This window comes from Idiotropiscis lumnitzeri, chromosome 7 (genome assembly GCF_059441095.1).
Source record: "Idiotropiscis lumnitzeri isolate Australia: NSW breed Sydney's pygmy pipehorse chromosome 7, RoL_Ilum_1.0, whole genome shotgun sequence".
NCBI classification, from domain to species: domain Eukaryota; kingdom Metazoa; phylum Chordata; class Actinopteri; order Syngnathiformes; family Syngnathidae; genus Idiotropiscis; species Idiotropiscis lumnitzeri.
This window is the reverse complement of record NC_142397.1, coordinates 14,941,970-14,961,592: the sequence shown is the minus strand read 5'-3', so window position 1 is coordinate 14,961,592 and position 19,623 is coordinate 14,941,970. Positions and strand designations below refer to the sequence as shown.

Below are 19,623 nucleotides of genomic sequence, written 5' to 3'. Positions count from 1 at the left end.
TTTTCTTTCCTCAATGTGCCAAGTTATCGAAATAGGTGTTGTATAATGGACAGTAATTATAGACTTTTTTGTACTTTAGTGTCTGTATTTTTAAACTATTATTTTACTAAAGTATCATGAATTGATTTTGTGACTCTACTAAGTACTTTGCCTGATTTTTGTAATGCATGACACTGGACTGAATACTTAGTGTACATATTGGTTGTGGTGGTTTTCGTCACATTTCATATTACTCAGATGTATTTGGAATATAAACAGTCACAACATTCGGGGGATAACTTCTTAGAGTCAGTGTCTAGTTAGTTAGAGATACACAGTGTGTTCTGATGTCCAGATTATATAACCATGACCCCTGCTCTCGAATACCTCAGCAGTTATATATCACGGTAGGTTACAATCGTATAATGACATTAGGTAATGCTTTTCTAGGGGGGTCTACTTCGAAACACGTGTCAGCTTTAAAGTGTTCTAATTGTAAAGAATACGTTTGACGCCACACACATGCAAATGTATCTGACTTTCCGCTATAAGAATATTCTCGACCGTAAAAAAAGGGAGGGGAGAAACACGACGTTTTATGAAATGTATCCCAACGTGGTCACCCCCGCAGTTAGAACTGCAATGGTATCATCCTACATGCCGTAAAGTTTCCTTCCGCGTTGTGAGCACTGTGAACGTGAGTTTGAGAGGCGAGTAGGTAAGCTTGAGTATATACTCACATTTATTGATTAATCTATATTTTGAGGAAATGGCAGTTATATGGAATTAAAATTAGGGAAAACGCGGTCGATACAAACCCGAAACCATACAGTGGATGTTCAGTTTCAGACAAAAAGTAGCTGTAAAATCCGATGTGATGTTTAGTTACGCAATGTAAGCCTGAAGTCGGGGTTTTCGCTACTACCTTTGTGTGCGATGAACACCTTGCCATGTGGTAGGTATCGAACAGTAATTTGTGTGTGCATAACACACTGCGGGTTTTTTCGATATCTTCTGTCCACAGAATAGTACGGAGGCAAAATCAAGTCCTGCTAGCAAGTAGTTGAAATTGTCTTTATACGTACCTCAGTCATAACACGTAAAGCAACGTGATTGAGAGTATTAACCTTTAGTCATCACGTTTACCTTTACTCATTCATATTTTGATTTGGATTTTGTGAAAAGGTCGTACTTGTGTGGATCAACTATTTGTGTGTCCAATCCATTGTTCCGTGGAACATTGATTTTTAAAGCCCCTTTCATTTGCTTTAATTAGCAACAAACCAAAGTTTCACATGATGGTGATTCCATCCCTTGTGAGCTGCTTTTATGAATACGTCCGTATGTGTGACTCGTACCGAGTATAGTATAGTGCATCACTTTGGGCTAATGTGACTGATATACTTGTGATCAAGTTTCTCAAATCACAAAAGTTATTTTCCAACATCAAATTGTTTCACGAATCGCTTAACCTCATTAGCTTGGCTGTTACCAAAGGTACACAAATTGATGAGTTTTGCTCAAATGTTTCGGAGGCATGCAAAGTGGGCTAATTTCTTACATTCAATCCAGTATTTTTTTTAACCCTAGACTGTTTTCCACGTGTTTCTATTAAATAATTCAACGCATATAAAGTTAGTCACATACATTATGCAAGAAAAACTATCATACCTTTTCGTAGTTCTTTATCCTTTTTTGCTTGGAAGGAAATGCTTTGGAGCTGAAAAAAAACAAAATAATTTGCGAGTTTGTAACCTAGTGAATTGATATGACATCTTTTAACAGTTTTTACAAACAGTGAGGGAAACTAGTTACAAGGCACTTTCAGTAAACTCAACCCTGTTCAAATACCAGGCCGTTGTGGTCATCAATCAATACCAATTCAACTTTCAGACCCTTAACATTTTTTTTTATCTTCATTTAACTCACTCAATCTAATTTTTCTTTCTAAAAGCAGATTTTATTTTAGCGTCAATCTGGTGTTTAAGCAGATGTGTGTGTGTGTGTGTTCACATTCTATTTTCACTTTAACATTTTCAAGGCTGCCAGTCTTTATTTGACAATCTTTAATGCAAATTCATTCTATGTCCGACACATAAACTGATGTTGTGTGAGTGCTATGCTGCACAGGAGGTTATACAGTATGTGTCATAGCACAAAAACTGTGTGACTGCGCTTGGAAGAGGATTTCGTTCGCGACAGAGAAACATTGAGATCCAGTTCATGATAGTGGGTTATTTTTCTGTTCAACACGTTACCCTGGCAACTTGTGCAAGGACCTTGAGACATAGGAAATCAAAATATGAAACTGCTGTGATAACTCTCTACCAAACAGTTTTCTAAATGCGGCTGTGTCATATTTATTTATTAAATATGTCGTTTGGATGCGTCACAACTGCTAACCTGTCCGTCGCTTTCTCAACTCTTATGTCGTTCAGTGAGGCAGTTTTATATCAAGCAAGAAAAAATAATGCTGCAGTTTGTTCAGACCAAAAGTGTGTATAATATTGCAACGCAGGGGTGACTCCACCGGTGTAGTTTGTTTTTATTTCTCCATGTTGTTCATGCATTGACTATATATGAAAACACGTCTCCAGAAACGCTCATTTCGTGTTCGGCCTGACAATAACGTTATTGTAGAAGTATCTTTTGGCTTACCTTTTTCGCATCGTTTGCATGTAAAATGAAAAAAAATCTTTTTGCCCTCATTCCTGATCAAGTGTAAAAAATTGTCCCCGATTTATAATCTTGTAATGGAATTGAGACATTCCTTGTAAATATTTTATCACCCCAATATATGTTGTGTTGCATATGATAATATTCTGTGACTTAATTTTCTTCTTGAATAAAGTAATAACTTGACTCAACTGAAATTTTGTGGTGACTCAACTTGACTTGCTTGATTTTGTCGATTTAGTGAATCGCTCCACCTCTATTAAGTATGTATGTACCATATTTTCTGGACTATAAAGCACACTTTTAGTTCATAGGTAGGCTGGTCCTGTGACTTATACTCTGAAGCAATTTATACATGGAAAAAAAAGTAATTTTATAGACAGCCACGAGAGGGCACTCTAGTCTTTGTGCACCGATAGCGCTTACTCTTCACAATGACAGCTGAGAACGGTTGAACACAAATGCCCCTCAAGAGAACGAGTTCGCTAGTGGCTACTTGAACACGGTGCTGCTAGAGAGGGTTCCCGTACTTCTTCACACTTAGGTGGTTGCCAGTTATTATAAACTATTTTGCGGACGACCTTCTTGGAGCTTCCACTTCATGCAACACAACTGCCTCTCTTTCTATCAGAGCACGCACAGCCGTGTCCAAAAAACATTAACATGAACACCTTTTCTGTTCAAATGTATTTTTTGTGTAGCTAAATAACATTTTTGGGGTTAGCATATCTTCCACCTATTTAGCCTGTTATTTATTATATTATTAATGTTATATCTTGCCTTCCCAGATGTAATGTCTGTTTTTGAGCTAGTAGTTTATAAAATAGATTACCCGCAAAAAATGTAATTTTAGACTCCAGTGCGACTTTTGGGTATGTTTTTTTTCCTACCTCGTTATGCATTTTAGGGCTGGTTCGACTTATTCTCCTTAGTGACTTATAGTCTGGAAAATACTGTACGTGTGCACATATGTATATATGTTTGTATGTTCGTAACTCATTAATTTCGACGGGAAAGTTGATTTGAGATAAGCGTGTTTCGAGTAACGAGTGTGGTCACGCATGGGGAAAAAAAAAGAAAAGAACTCCTATCTCAAGTCACCACTGGGGTGTGAATGTGAATGTTTTTTTTGCCTTGAGGATTTTTTTGTTTTGTTTTTTTATGTTTTTTGTGACCCCGAACAAGATGAGCAGTTGATGTATGAATGAATGGAAGGTTAAAAATGTCTAACTGTCCAAGTGAACCTGTGGTTTTCTAGCTTGCATGCTAGAAAACCACAGGTTCACTATGTTTTGGAACTGTATATGTAGCTGGGAACAGTCTTTTAAAAAAACATTTACAAATGTTCACCCATGGACTTGAAACCTGAGCTTAGAGCACAAAGTCCTTTTCCACTCAGTTAAGAAAAAAAAAGAGAGATGCTATTCTTGAAGCTGGAGTAGAGATTCCTGTTGCTTTCCAGCCAATTGTCCAATAATGCGTGCACAAAAGCAGCCATTGTATAGAGAAAGTTAAAAGCATTGGCCACATCTGTTAATCATCATATTTCCCAGTGCGGTATAACTGGTTCTGCGCCACTATCCCTCTTCATTCACTTCAACTATTTCCTTCCACAAAGCCCCCTACCCCCAATTTCCCAACTCATTAAACCTATTAGATATTTCTGCAATTCAGGTATGCTCAAAGCTGAATATGATGCTTGTAGTAATGATTAATCCTAATGAATCCAAATTGCCCAAAATGAATATATTGTATGTTAGCAAAACTAAATATTTTGATTTTTCGAAGCTGAAATGAGTAATTATTGACAATTAGTTTGCAAAGAATTACCGGGTAATTCATATGATCAGTTCAAAAGATTTTGTCATTTCAGTGTTTGTTCACATAAATGTTTTTCTTTCTTTGTCTAGAGGATGGCAGACATGGACCCCGCCACCCACACAGAACCCATGGCTGGCGAGGATGAGCCTCTCTTCAGCAACCTGGACCTCTTCCTCTTCTCTCTTATCATCGGCCTTGTCATCTATTGGTTCATGTCCCGCAAGAAGCCTGAACCCATCCCTGAATTTAAGAAGCTCGAAACAATGTGAGTCTACTTTACCTTGTTAATTTATATTATTTTATTCTTTAAAGTATCCTTTAAAACAAATTTTCAGCAGTATCATGAAGTGAGTGGAAAAAACGTTTTCGAAAGAACATCCGCTACATTTCTGTTAATGTTTCATAACTGTGATGATGATCTGCTTCGGTTGTTTAAAATGTCATCCAAACAGCTGTTCAAATTGGCACAGTTGGTTCTCGATTTGTTGATTATTGAACTGGTTATACAAAGAGTGCAAAATGAAATTGAACAGTAGTAAGGCAAGGCAAGACGTTTTTATTTAAATAGCACATTTTCTATTAAACACATCTCTATATGCTTGACACAACAAAAGACACAAGTATTTACAAAGACAGCTGTTAAAAACATTCACAAGCAAAGCAGAAAAAACAAAAGTAGCTTGCAAAAATTACAAAACTGTACATTGGCAACATTCAAACACATTCACAGAAAACTTTAAAAAAAAACATTTAAAAGTAAAGAAGAAAGAAATCAATGTGAGTTAAAAAAAATATCGAATAGAAAAACATTTAAAATTCTTTGCACGACCTTAATCAAAGGTTTGAGGAATAAAGCAAAACTTTTAACCTGGATTTAAAAGCATTTACACTGAGGGCTGACTTCACTTCTGTTGGCAGCATAACGGCTAAATGCAGCTTCACCATGTTTACTTTGAACTCTGGGCTCCATTAATTGGCTTGAGTCTGCAGACCTCAGAGCCTTTCTGGGTTTATATTCAGAAGTTTAAAATTTACTAACCCGCTATATGTATCATATTTTTGTTCAACATGGATATGTCTATCTGGTTGTGTTTTACGATCCAGAAATTATTCATCGCTGCTTTTTTCCCAGCCATCACCTTCTGTGTCTGTCGCACCGCAGTGGTGGGGTTGCTAAAGAAAATGCCTTAAAAAAGCACAATTTTGGAGATAATCCTTTTTAGAAGTTCGCTGATCTGACCGTCTTATCAAAATTGCTCAATTTCCAGTTCATAGAGGTCATTTCCTGATCCTACAGGAAACGTGCAAATGGAAGTGCTTTAGCCATGTGTGTGTTTTGGAACTGAAATTGACTCTCTGTGTCATCATGGCTTAAGCTTAGTAAATGTTTAAATGTTGTAGCTTTCATATCATTTTTCACGTCTTTGGTTCTGCCCCCCTCTCCCCCTTCCTTGTGTCAAAGCTTTCCCTGGGTTGTTCCCTCCCTACGTCACAGCAGACAAGGGATGGAGGCTTGGTTTATTTCCACTGAACTCTAAGGGAACTGGCTCCATTTGTAGGCCCTCCCCAACCACAACACAAATTATTTAACCACCCTAAACTATGCTCTCTGAGTGGTTGAGGATTTGTCACTGAAAGAACCGTTGCGTTTGTGCGCTCCTGGCTTTGTGTGCGAGGGCTGGCCACTAGAGGAATGACCATCAGGAAGCATTTTGCAACTTCAGTCGAACTGTGGAGCAGTGGAGATACAGGAAGGGAGCATGAAAATGACACAAGAGCAAAGATGGTCTGTGCTCCCATTTAAAAGTGTGGCGATTGCCTTGCTGTTTTCAAGGAGGCATAGGCTCTACGTATTTCCTGTGCTTTTGTATTTGGCCCTGAACTCATGAGAAAGTTCCGAGCCAAGCTTCTTTTGTGAAGCCTTTCCAAAAGGTGGATGTTGAGGCAAAAAACAAGTAACCCTTTCTTCACCCTGAGTTACTTTTCCACCCAATCTTTCCCCTCTCCCTGCTTTTTCTTTTGTGTATGTGCGTTAGATGAGCTCCTCTACCATTGGGCCTTGTCACAAATGGAATCCTTTTATGATAAATGAGGTTGCCATAGCAATGGCATTCCCCTCTCTCCTCCAGTGATGTGGGGGCAGGGGACAGAAACCTACCATTCAGCTCTTTAGTGGTCCACGGAGGAGTGGCTTTGGTTAGTTGACTAGCCAAATCCTTAGAATGGATCTTGTAGACTTTTTCGTGCCTAACACCTTTCAGGCCGGAGAGGAAAAGGGGGCGGATCTTAGGGGGAAGGCTTTTCAGCCCCAGAGTGGTTCAGTGTGTGCTGGTGTGAGTCAAAAGTGTGGGTCTGCAGCTATGCTACATTTTATGGGAAAGTCAGTTTCCCACCATTGTGTCCAGACACTGACAGGGCTGCAGTGTGCATGTGTGCGAGCGCGAGTGCGAGTATGAGAAACAGACTGGATTCAGCGAGCAGCACAGGAAGAGGCTGAATTCAGATAACGCTGGAGCCTCTGAGGTGAAAGCAGACCACTCTTTACAAAGGTTTTTGGTGTCTTTCTGGACTGGGGTTGTTTTTGTCTGCTTGTGGCTGCCGGGTGTTGACATCCTGCTATTGAGACGGAGCGTGGCGGTTCACGGTGCGGTCTTGCCTAGCCAGCGGTGATTGTGGCTGCGCGCAGCTACAGGGCTACATGCCATGGGCTGCGTTTTCTCTCTGCCAGAAGACAGGAGAGATGCTGCCGAGAGGTCAGTAACCTCTTTGATTTCCTCCCTATCAAAGATTTATGTTAACCAATTGATGCATAGTTTCACACTCATGGCGGAGTTTGAGGTGCTTTTAAAATAAAGGAAAGGAAGTGAGTTCCTAATGTGCTGACAATGGAGTCAAACACAGACCGACGTTTCCAGGCAATTATATGAGAACACAATTCAATGTTTAATTTTTTTGAAACCACTAATTACAATGGTCAGTTGCCATAGTAATGAGTCACCTAGGAAAGAAATCAAAAACGTTGCGTACACAAGCCTGACACTGTCACGCTGCACGGGTCAATGAGCTTGTTTAAATTCAAAACACAAAACTGGCTCAGAGTGGTTGTTTGAAAGATGCGTGATTATTCAGACAATTAACTTTAAACCATTGTGTAAGTTTCACGAGTGAGGGGGAAGGGTGCATTGCCATTTAATTTTGTGACAGATAGACACAAGAATGTCAAGCAAGAGAGAGGAGCGCTTAGAAGCACAATATTTGCCATGGATTCTGCTAAAAAACTCAGCTTTTTGTACAGTAAGACGTTCACCTGAGAATACGATGTGTTTCTCACGTGCTCTGGTTTGTTGCATTTGATGCAGACATTTCCAAGACAATCTGATTATGTTCTTGGGCTCTCTATTAGATCTGACAGGAATGCTTGGGCTTGGGGGCAAACGTCTGCTTTTTGATTTCCAGCTGGAGTTATCTTCGTTTCAGAGTACAAGTGTTAACCACAGGAGACTGTTTTATGGCGTGTTTGGCATCAGATTCTCATGCTTGAATTCTAATTGGTTTCTTACGTTTACACTAGTCTGGCTAAGATGTGTTTCACACATAAACGAGCATTGTACGGTAGCGTTTTTTATCCTAATGACAGCTAACTAATAATAATAAACATCCACAATCACATAGCCTGTTTAGATATTTGTATTAGTTTCCTCTATTCATTTACCTGATGAAATCTTGTATGTGATTGATAAGAAATTTTAAGGGACAATAATGAGTGTCAGAAGAGGGGGAACGGTAGCACAAACAACCCAAATATTTTTGTAGCGCCACAATCCCAAGGGGGAGCTAATAGCTCAGGGAAGCAAATGAATGATGTGGCTGAAAGAAGAGAACATGACCTGTGTGACCATTGAGAGCGCGGTTAACAGGGTGAGGACCTTGACGCTCAATGGTTAAATGTGTGTGCAGCGTTCTGGGCACAACCTGCATTAAGTCATCTTTTGGGTGAGGCTGAATTAGAAAACAGGAATTACTGTAAGTATGCACTGTGAAATAATCCCATTGGTACCTTGACATAAAACCGCAATCCGTTCTGTGGCGCTAGTCAAACTTGGATTTGGTCATCTTGAAAAACAATAATGGACATTGACATCAATTATATTTGTAGTAATTGGTTCCATAGCTCAAACGGTCAGCAATCATATATGTAACATTTTAACATTGATAAGTTTGTAAAGTGTAAGCAGACAACAGAAAGAATAAACAATCTTGACTTTATTGAAAAATGTGGACTGGTCATAAATATTGTCACTGATGCACATTTATGCTTCTCATTTTGTCACATAAGTCTAAAATTTTATCAAGCGCTAAACGCTACCTCTTGATCGCAAGTGAGAAGCGTAAGGCAGTTAAGCAGTCAGCAGCTAGCATGTGAAGCAAAGGTATTCCTTCCTTTCCAAAAAGGTGGGTTGATATCCCTGCCAAAAGTCATTTCGAGCCAACAGCAATGGATCAAAACGGGATTTAACAACTTATCAACATATGAGCAACTCTCTGGGCGGTTATATCCAACTATCATGACACGGATGCTAATACTGGACTAAAGTCCATGAATCTTGCCAAAGGCTTGTCAGCCTAGAATGTGAGTCATGATAACTTCCAGTTGAGATCTTCTTCTCTCCTTATAACTGCTGCACTTTCAAAAGAAATGTTGACAAGTCGAAGGAACAAACAGCAAAAAAGCTTTTGTTCCTGACTGGAGTGGGGTCCTCTTTGGTAATGATGACGAACAATACAGCAGATATCTACGCAACAAAGTGGGATTGCCGGAACAGGTGTACTGAGGTGCACATATCACGTGATATGATGTCATCCCCTGCATGATGATTTTCTCTTTTTTTTTTTTTTGTCGTATCGGAATTATCTTTTATTGGAGAGATGTACCCGTCTACAAGTAAGCATAAATAAGAAATAAACCTACGGGTATGTGCCAGAAGATACTTAAGTCTGCACATACTTATGCGCTTCAGTTTAAATAAACACAACAAAATACTTTTTATAGCTTAATTTTCCAATTGCGTTACCATAACAATTTCATTACTTTGTCTTTTCCAGAGCACCCACTACAAGAGAAACGAGTTTCATCGAGAAAATGAAGAAAACGGTAAGTCCTGTTATTTCCCACATTTTTACTGTATAAAAGTGTTAGTATTTGTAAATTTGAAGCAAACAATGCAGGAATGTATTGAAGGAGAAGTAGTCCAGTTTTTAAGGATTTGTCACTGTTTCAAGTAAATATTGTAGAGTACAAGTAGTATACTAATAGTGGGACTGATTGTGGGTGAGATGCCTGTCCGGTTCCAAACTGTGAGCTGGCTATAGGAAAACGGCAGCAGTTTTTGTGCTGTTTATTTCCCCCTTTTGACAAGGACGTCTTCGATCGCAACTAAGTAAATTCTTGTGTATAATCTGAGAATCCTCTGCAAAGTTAACCAAACCCAAATTGAGAGTAAAACTGACTGAGTGTTATTGAGCCAAAAATGTGTTTATTATTGTGGTTGCAGCCTGCAGAGGTCTTGAACTGCTCTGAGGTCTTTCAAATTTCAAGTTTCATTACCTTTTATAGCTTTATATGAATAACCGCAAATCAAATACACATTTTATTTTATCCCCCGCACCCGCCTCCGCCTCCATCAGGTCATTGTGCAGCTCCATGTGGTCACATTCATCTTTTAAATGGTGGTTTCAGTAGTTGGTCTAAGCATTGTTAGTGTATTCCACGTGTGTACTATTCACAAAAACAGGAATTTGGTGATCATAAGTCTCAGAAAACATGTAGACTTCAATACTTACCAGTACCTAAAATGGACACATGCACCATTCTTTGGATTAAGATGAAAGGATGTGAATAATGGCTGAAAATAGTTTGGTTTTGAATCATGTGGTTTTACTGCAAATAATTCAGATACCATGACAATAGCGGCAAAAAACTTTGGCCCAGCTCAATCTCAGGGTGGTCTTTATTATGAATTCTAAGAACAAGAGTTGTTACCAATATTTCACTACTTTTCTTTTTGCTTCATCGCAATGTTTTCTACCCATTGTCCCCCTCAGGGAAAGAACATCATTGTGTTCTATGGCTCCCAGACCGGCACAGCAGAGGAATTTGCCAACAGACTCTCCAAAGATGCTCAGCGTTACGGCATGAAAGGAATGGCTGCTGACCCAGAGGAATATGACATGGTAACTTTAAACACTTTTTACAACAAACAGTCAAGCCCGAAATTATTCAGACCCCATGTTAATCATTTTCGACCTATTCCTATTGAAAGTGGTCTAGCTACATTCAAGGTATGAATAATTTTGAGTTTGACTGTATATGTGGAGTTTCTTGCTTCCTTTTCAAATACTGCATTTCAGAAGCAGAAAACACATATTTGTTGCAAATGCCACTTTTGAAATTTTCAAATTCAAGAAAAATCTTTGTTGACCCGAGCAAGTGTGTGCAAGGCGGTACTCACGTAATTGACATAATAACTCTATGGTGACCTCATAGACTCCCAGGAATAAATAATATTAAACATATTCAACCAACTGTATTTTCACGACTACAACGTGTATCGTATTATTGGGTGCAGGTATGGTAAAACACAATTAACATGGCATGTTTAATTTAAAAAGGCAACAGAAGCAAAACTTGAGTTCGGTTGTACTTGATTGGAATATTGAAGTATTTAACACGCCGGGTTCCCGCTTGTCATTGTCAGTTCCATTGGTGTACGGTCCCTCCGAAATGATGCCTGCTTACGAAAGCTCAAACAAAAGTGTAAGCAGACGTGTTAGCCCAAGCATTCACAAATTGTAACGGAACATGTCCAGCGCTGCTGCCCAGTCTTCATAAAGCTGTGCTCACTATCTGTCATCCTACATAAAACCATTTCACAGTTTGTACACAATGTAACAGCTTATCTGGAGGCAAAAACAATGCGCACGCTTGTTTGAAAACGCTGGTTTAAGTGAGTAAGTAAATTCACTGGCCACAACTGTAAATGTTATTTTACCAAATTGACCCGCCCTCACTCACTGGATGGATGATTTATTTGTCCTCAGTCACGTCCGCCTTTCCTCAATATAGCAGCGTGTCGGAAGGAAATGCTTCTTGTCAGTCAAGCATCAAAGTCACACAATATTTACAGAATTTGGAACTCGGTGCACACTTAAGGCATGCCACATTATAAGACTTTTAAATGCACATTATGGTTGAGAAAATACATTTGTCAGAAATTCTTCAATATACTCACTGCTTTCTTCCTTTATCATGTTCCTCAGGGGGAACTATCTCGTTTGTCTGAGATCAAAAACTCGCTCGCCATCTTCTGTATGGCTACCTATGGAGAAGGAGACCCAACAGATAATGCGCAGGATTTTTATGATTGGCTGCAGGAAAATGATGACGAAGATCTCTCTGGACTCAACTTCACGGTGAGGTTTAAGAAAGCACTATTCTAATTTAGTTCATGCAAGTAGCGCCAGGATGAACTGATATGCCTGTAGCTTTTTAAAAGTGGATTTTGTTTTGATCTGTGTTCACCCGTCTTAGTGAAATTTACCATCATAAAGCTTTTCATTCAGTGCCCATAAAATTTGCCTCTCTGAATGTTGCCGCCATTGTTTCTCTCTGTCTCTAGGGTTCCTCTAGTTTGTGAAGAATTCAAACAATTTCCTACTGAGCGCTGACAATTATTTTCAGCCCAATGAGTGGGATACATTGGATTTATAGTCACTCTGCAACCACAATACAGTTAATTTTGGAATGTTTTGACATAGCACTGCATTGGAGTTCATTGGTCATAATTTCAATTTCCTCTTACATTTCTTATGAAGTCCTTACTTATTTTAAGTTGTACGTCAGTGTAAGATATGCATTTTGGGCAACCATTTAATGTTTTTAACAAGAAAATAGTTTTCGAGTGTACGGTATTTTTTATAACTGGATCTGCATCAGAGACTGTCAGCTTTTGATGAGCTCAAGATTTTGTATGCATATCAGAGGGCAAGTCTTTGAACAAATGCAGACACCCTTAAATTATTTAACATCTATTGAAATCGTGACAAACTTTGAGTAGTTTGGTAATTAACCAACAGAACAAGAACCGTGCAAATAGCCCAACACAACTAATACATCAATATTTTTTATGTTTTGAGTGTCAAACTATATTTGAGCAAAGGATGAAGTTCAATAAATACAGCCATCTCTACCGTGCAACCCCGGTTTGAGCTCATCTGTAAATTCAACTTGTGTGAAAACAAGCGTCTGAGAATGGTCCCTGTATGCTGTGTGACGAAAGCTGCATTCAGCATTGGTGGGGAGAAAAAAAAAATGTTTTAACCGCATTTAATAACATGGAGACCCACAGCTATTTGCCCAAAGTGGCTAAAATGTGTACAAATGCATTTTTATGACTAAATTAAGGTGTGTTTTGTAGTCCGGATATCACGGTAGTTGGATGTCAGTAGGAAATTAGTCAGCTAATGAGCTGTCAAAAATGTTAATGAATTATGAAACCTCTGCCGTTCGCCTCTCGTCTTGCACTGACACTTTTTTATTTTTTTTTGGGGTAAGTGGGGTGCCTAGTGGTTGGAGTGAAATACAAGGATGGAAGCGCTTTAAAAGGATGAGGACAAACGTGGACTGAGGATGATTATTTTCATGAATATGGACGTGAGGGTGCACAGGTCGCGGACAGACGACAGACCGAGAAAGTAGGATAAAGTGCCCATCTCTGACTATATGAACAGTGTATTGAGAAAAATGGCAACTGAACCCTCAGTAATGCAATTCAAAGACACCATGCAAATGTCCACTGCTCTAAATATTGGTTGCGCACTCCATTAACAACTCGCTGTCCATGCCTGATCGAAATTCTTTGCCTGCAGGTATTTTCTTTGGGCAACAAGACATATGAGCATTACAACGCCATGGGGAAATATGTGGACAAAAGGTTGGAAGAACTTGGGGCTAAGCGCATCTTTGACCTCGGTTTAGGAGATGACGATGGGAAGTAAGTGCGGAATAAAATATCCTACCTTGCCATTTCTGATCATGTTAAGGGTTAGATGCCAGAAATAACATCACGCATCTCTCATCAGATACGCGCATACTTTTGACAGTTAACATCTAACTTCTGTTCGACCGATCAGCTGACATTTCATTGTTCCTTTCTCAGTTTGGAAGAGGACTTTGTCTCGTGGCGAGAGCAATTCTGGCCAGCTGTCTGTGAGCACTTTGGTGTGGAAGCCTTGGGAGATGACTCAAGGTGTGTATATATAGTCTTTGTAGTGTGTTTCTGTTCTTTTGACTAGCCTAGCGCTGGTAAAATATACCTTATAATGATGTGACGTTACACAAGAATCTGTTTTCTTTCTGGTGTGCATGATGCTATTTGTATAAAATATGACGTATAATTTGTGTAAAACTAACCTAAACTATTGTTTGATCACATAGTATACGGCAGTACGAGCTGAAGGAACACCCTGACATCAACATGAATAAAGTGTTCACAGGAGAGATTGGCCGCCTGAAGAGTTTTGAGGTCCAGAAGCTGTAAGTACCTTAGTCACTGAGTATCCCCCTGATTCTGGGTCCTTAAAGGCTTGCTGCCCCCTAGTGGACATTCACTTTCATTTTTGCACACTGAAATGTACTCTCGAAATTCATCTCTATACTTATAGAAACTGAACATTTGACACTTAAATGTGTAAAAATCTAAACCCAGAAGAAAATGTGTATTATTTTTCAATTTTATCTCAAATTGTGTTAGATATTCTTTATCATTACAGTATTAGTAAAGTTATGTACTCTGATTTGCAGGCCGTATGATTCTAAAAATCCCTTTTTGGCCCCAGTCACTGTCAACCGTAAACTCAACAAAGGTGGTCAGAGGCATCTGATGCACCTTGAATTAGATATTTCAGGCTCCAAGATCAGGTGAGTTTTGGATTTCATGGTTGTACTCCTTCCATGAAGCTAATAAAACTGACGGCATAAATAAGCATCTTAACACATGGCCAAAGTCTAACGTGATATTCTGTGATTGCAGATATGAGTCAGGAGACCATGTGGCTGTTTTCCCTACTAATGACGCAGCGTTGGTGAATAAGTTAGGACAAGTCCTTGGTGTGGACCTTGATGTGGTTATCTCTCTGAATAACCTTGATGGTATGGCATTGGAAGCACACAGTGATTTGACTTGAAACAGCTGCTCCCTCCAATCCGTCATGACATTTTCCCTGATATCTGCACTTGCACAATCAGCTTCTTTATTAGTGCTGCAATTGTTCATGACTGAATTTATTAGAGCATAATAGTTACGACTGATTGAGCATTGCTGAATTAATACCAGAGTGATTTAGGCTGCCCTGATGAGGAGTGGCCCCATTGACATCTTTTTTAAATAAAATAAAAATGTATACACATGTATACATTTCCATGTGGTAACGAATGTATTCATATCAAATGTTTAATTTTCAGAGGAGTCCAATAAGAAGCACCCATTCCCCTGCCCCACAACGTATCGCACAGCTCTGACTCACTACCTCGACATCACACACCCTCCTCGCACCAATGTCCTCTATGAGCTGGCTCAATATGCTTCGGACCCCAAAGAACAGGAGAATATGCGCAAGATGGCGTCCTCCTCGCCTCAGGGCAAGGTTAGTGTGTGTGTTATTGTTGTTTTTTTTAAGGTTTAAATTCATGTGGTGCATTAAAAATGTTCAGCCACATCAGGTGGAAATTGAACAAAATAAAGTTGTAGTGGGCCTGCAGTGTTTATGTAGAGTAGTCAGTCAGTGAAATAACATATTGTCCATGTTTTTTGGAACGGGGAAGGAAGCTGGACTACTTACTGCACGCAGGAGAGCCCACGAACTTATTTATTAGACCTTGAAAATTCCCCTATCCTAAACTTCACCTTATACTTGACATATGTCGGTTTGATCTCCATGGCACTCGTATTTAGCATCTTTTTGTGTTTTTATTTCTCTTCAGGCGCTCTACCAGAGTTGGGTTTTGGAGCCCTGCAGAAACATTCTTGCCATTCTGGAGGACATGCCCTCTTTAAGGCCCCCCATTGACCACCTATGTGAGCTTCTGCCTCGTCTCCAGGCTCGCTATTACTCCATAGCCTCCTCCTCAAAAGTAAGTTTCTGGTCAATAACAAAATGAATGTAGCACTGTATTTGTATACTCAAATTGGATCATCTTTGTTCCACAGGTTCACCCGAACAGCATCCACATCTGTGCAGTGGTGGTGGAGTACATGACCAAGACCGAACGTATAAACAAGGGAGTGGCCACTAACTGGCTGAAGAACAAATTGGTCACTGACAATGGCCACAAATCTACTGTTCCCATGTATATTCGCAAGTCTCAGTTCCGCCTACCCTTCAAGGCCAGTGTCCCGGTGATTATGATTGGTCCTGGGACAGGAATTGCTCCCTTCATGGGCTTTATCCAGGAGAGGGGATGGCTCAAACAGCAAGGTATTTATAGATTTCGTACGTAAGGGCTTGTTGGTCTAAACTTTCTCAAAGTCAGGTCTCCACGAGGTTCAAATGACAAGGGGTAACGTAAGTGATGAAGATGTGCCGATAACAATCCGGATGGTCCTTTTCCTGTGTGGCCCGGAGGACACGACATCCATGATTTCCAAAAACAATTTCAAATGTGGACTCATCAGGCCACAGCGAACTTTTCAACTTTGTATCAGTCCATCTTAGATGAGCTCGGACTTAATGTAACCGGCAGTGTTCCCAGGTGTTGTTAATACCAACTTTTGTTGCGAAACTTGTTTTTGTAGATCTCGCAACAAACTGTTTTAATTAACTGACAGAGTTTTTCTGAAGTGTTCTTGACCCCTTGTGGCCATATCATTCACACAATGATGCCGGGTTTCAATGAAGTGCCACCTGACGGATCAAAGGTCACAGGCATTCAATGTTGACAGGGTCCGTCTTTTTGGGTGGTGGTCCTGCCAAGCCACACTCAGCCAAGTTGTGGTGGCCCTGTCAAAACCGACGCTGGCCCTGATTTAAAAGCTAACCCAACCTGATTTAAAAGGCCTGAAATCGAGATAGCGTCAAATAAATGACAAGTATGAGGAAATACCGCATGCATTGTTGATGTTTTGTCTGTGCTGTGTGTGTACAGGCAAGGAAGTTGGAGAGACAGTGTTGTTCTACGGCTGCAGACATAAGAATGAAGATTATCTCTACCAAGAGGAGCTAGAGGAGGCTGAGAACAATGAAGTCCTAACACGGCTTAATGTTGCCTTCTCCCGAGACCAGGAGCAAAAGGTACAATCATTTGCTGGGATACATTTTCCTCTAATCACTGCAAAATAAACACAACTTTCATGAGATTGTATTCTGACTTGCTCTGGTTTGAGTAAACGGCACACAATATACAAGGAAATATACCGGCTAAATCCTCATCGAGCCACTGATTTATGTACGAACGGCCTATCAATTGGCCCCTCGCGAGAGAAGAACTTCATTGATTAAAACATGATGGCCTTTTTGGCCTAGAGACACAAAATAATGTGAAAATGCTGTGGAGAAATCAATGTGTTCACATTTGGCTAGCTTAGCTAGTGGCAATGTAAAATGACCGCCAGTGGCTTCACTTCTCCTGACGGCGAGTAAGCGTAAATTGTAAGTCTATTCATATATGTCTGAACACATTATCTGACAGAGTTTCACGGTAAAATAGTTCCTCGTTTCTTAAGTATGTCCTGTTACGTTTTATCCCCCCACATTGGGTGTGTGCACTTTGCCAGTACTACAAATAAGAGTCATTCCCAGTATTAGTTTACTCTAAAACTTACATACATGCAATAAAAGACAGACATTAATACATTGTTTTTGTGTTTTGAAGTTCAAACCTCATAAGTTTTTCTTATTTGCTTTTTTTCTATATCTCAGGTTTATGTGCAACACCTCATGAAGAAAAATAAAGAGGACATCTGGAAACTCATTCACTCAGAAAATGCCCACATCTACATTTGCGGGTATGCCTTATTCATTGTCCCTTTGTGGTCTAATGATTTAGAGATTTATTGTTGTTTGTTGATTGTATTGTATTGTATTCTTTTTTTGTGCGAGTATTTGGAATTGAAAGCAAATATGAAAAAAAGGCACGTTTATATTTAGTTACGGTACTGTTGTGAAAATTGTTTTTTTAAGAGTGCACGATACCCTTTTGTTATGAGAATATTCACCATTTATGGCACCTTTTTTTTTTTCAATGTGGTTAACACTATCTCCTTGTTAAAGGACACATGGAAACTTGCCAAGTGAAAACGCATAAATATGAAAAACAACAAGTCTAACCAGGTATATGTTAACTTTTAGTGATGCAAGAAACATGGCAAAGGATGTGCAGATGGCCTTCTATGAGATAGCAGAAGAGCTTGAAGGCATGACGCGCACCCAGGCCACAGACTACATCAAGAAACTGATGACCAAGGGACGCTACTCACAAGACGTGTGGAGCTAAAACTCTCAAACCCGTCCTTCATCTCACTACTCAAGTGGTTGTTTTTAATTTGTGAGATCCGTTTTTTTTTTTGTTTGTTTGTTTTTATTGTGACTGAATATGAAAATATTTAACATGCTTTCATTTTCATTCTGGTTCATGAAGCTGAAGGTGGAAGCCCTACCTCTGCAGGTTATTTGGTAAACCTATTGCACAGCTTTAGCCTACTACTCATCGATGAAATATAGTGTAACTGGATTACCAGCACTTGTCCTTCAGCCTCCTAAAGCACTGTGCCGGTCCCCTGTGCTGTCAAAGTTGACTGGCTGTAACAAAGTTTAATTAAAGTATATTACTACTCTGGAGTTCCCCCCCCCCCCTCTTTAAAGTTTAAATAGAAATCACAAAATGCAAAGCAAATTACCGTTTCAAATGTTGTCATGATGATTATGCATTTTAGCGAGTAGATTAACAAAGTCACGATTTTTATTGTAAACACTTGCATAAGAACGACAGTCGACCACCACTGTTCGCAGGCGATAGGGATCGGGTTGGCGCGCGAATAGCGATCTTCTGTATGTAATTGATAGCCATTGAAATGCATTAAGGGAAACAGAAAAAGTAATGATATTGGGAAAAAAAAAATTGCGACACACGGGTGTCAAACCACATGTATGCGTGGGTCGACTGTATACATGTGTTTCCTTTGTCGAAAAATACGATAAAATGTTATGTGTTAAAAATATTAAATGTTATAAAATATGAAGATTTTGAGGGAAAATATTTTTAGTTTACTGGCATCGAAGTACAGTGTAATGTTCAGCTTTATATTTTGACAAGGGACTTTTACTGCTTGGTTTAATCAGTAATTAACTTGAGATGCAGGTAGGTGATGCAAAGGGGATTCTTTACTGTATTTTATTTCATACTGGCATGCCATTTATTTTAAAATGAAACTGTATAGAAACAGTGTTAGATAATAATAATAATTGTTAGAGCATTTACAAATCTGACCTGTAACAGCGTCTGGCCTCCTTGATATTTTGTATGCATTTGACTGAAAAATTGTCATAAAATGTTTTGTCCAGTGCCAGTAACACTGAAGCCCAGCTGGCTGTAGATTTTAATGCAACTGATGTATATATTGTCCAGTCAATTATGTACCACATTGTGGAGAAACTATTTCTCTCTGTACCTGGTCTGTGGTTTCCCTACAAATTGTATGTGAACCATAGATTTGAAGCGTAAACAAATGTTGCCATTCTGCCAACCAGCTAGTGTGCAGCCTGTGCCTTTTAACACTGCCTTACATATTAGATTTGAAAACACCACTTCAACTATTTTTCTCTTCCCCCTTTCCTTTCCATTTCATGTACTTTAACCAGGCTGAGACACTTTACTGAGTACTGTCACTTTGTCCATTCCTCTTGAAGCTGAAATTGTTTGATCTCAATGCCTGCCTTTTTATATGTAAATTAATAAAAATTGAATAATTTGTCAGCTTGTTTTCTTTATTGCAATTCAGCTGTTGCATTTTGTCACTATTTAAAATCAGATTCTTTTATTAACAGTTTTCTTTACTTTAAGAGTGTTCTAGCTCTTCGAACGCACTCCTGCAAATA

At 39.3% G+C, this 19,623-nt stretch overlaps 1 protein-coding gene across 2 annotated transcripts; it reads left to right on the top strand.

The window, feature by feature from the left end:
* The first annotated feature begins 575 nt into the window (after positions 1 to 575).
* porb (P450 (cytochrome) oxidoreductase b) lies at positions 576 to 19,501 on the top strand. Of its 2 annotated transcripts, XM_088300873.1 has the most exons (16): positions 576 to 697; positions 4,566 to 4,741; positions 9,580 to 9,628; positions 10,579 to 10,707; positions 11,794 to 11,946; positions 13,402 to 13,526; positions 13,692 to 13,781; positions 13,970 to 14,068; positions 14,336 to 14,452; positions 14,565 to 14,683; positions 14,996 to 15,177; positions 15,515 to 15,664; positions 15,741 to 16,008; positions 16,676 to 16,821; positions 17,449 to 17,534; positions 17,878 to 19,501. In XM_088300873.1, exons 2-16 carry the CDS (start codon positions 4,569 to 4,571, stop codon positions 18,020 to 18,022), a joined length of 2,031 nt encoding a protein of 676 aa, XP_088156999.1. In that variant the 5' UTR covers positions 576 to 697; positions 4,566 to 4,568; the 3' UTR covers positions 18,023 to 19,501. The 2 variants fall into 2 exon arrangements, with proteins under 2 accessions (XP_088156999.1, XP_088157000.1); XM_088300874.1 differs by lacking the exons at positions 576 to 697; positions 4,566 to 4,741 and adding an exon at positions 6,813 to 7,229.
* Positions 19,502 to 19,623: the final 122 nt, after the last annotated feature.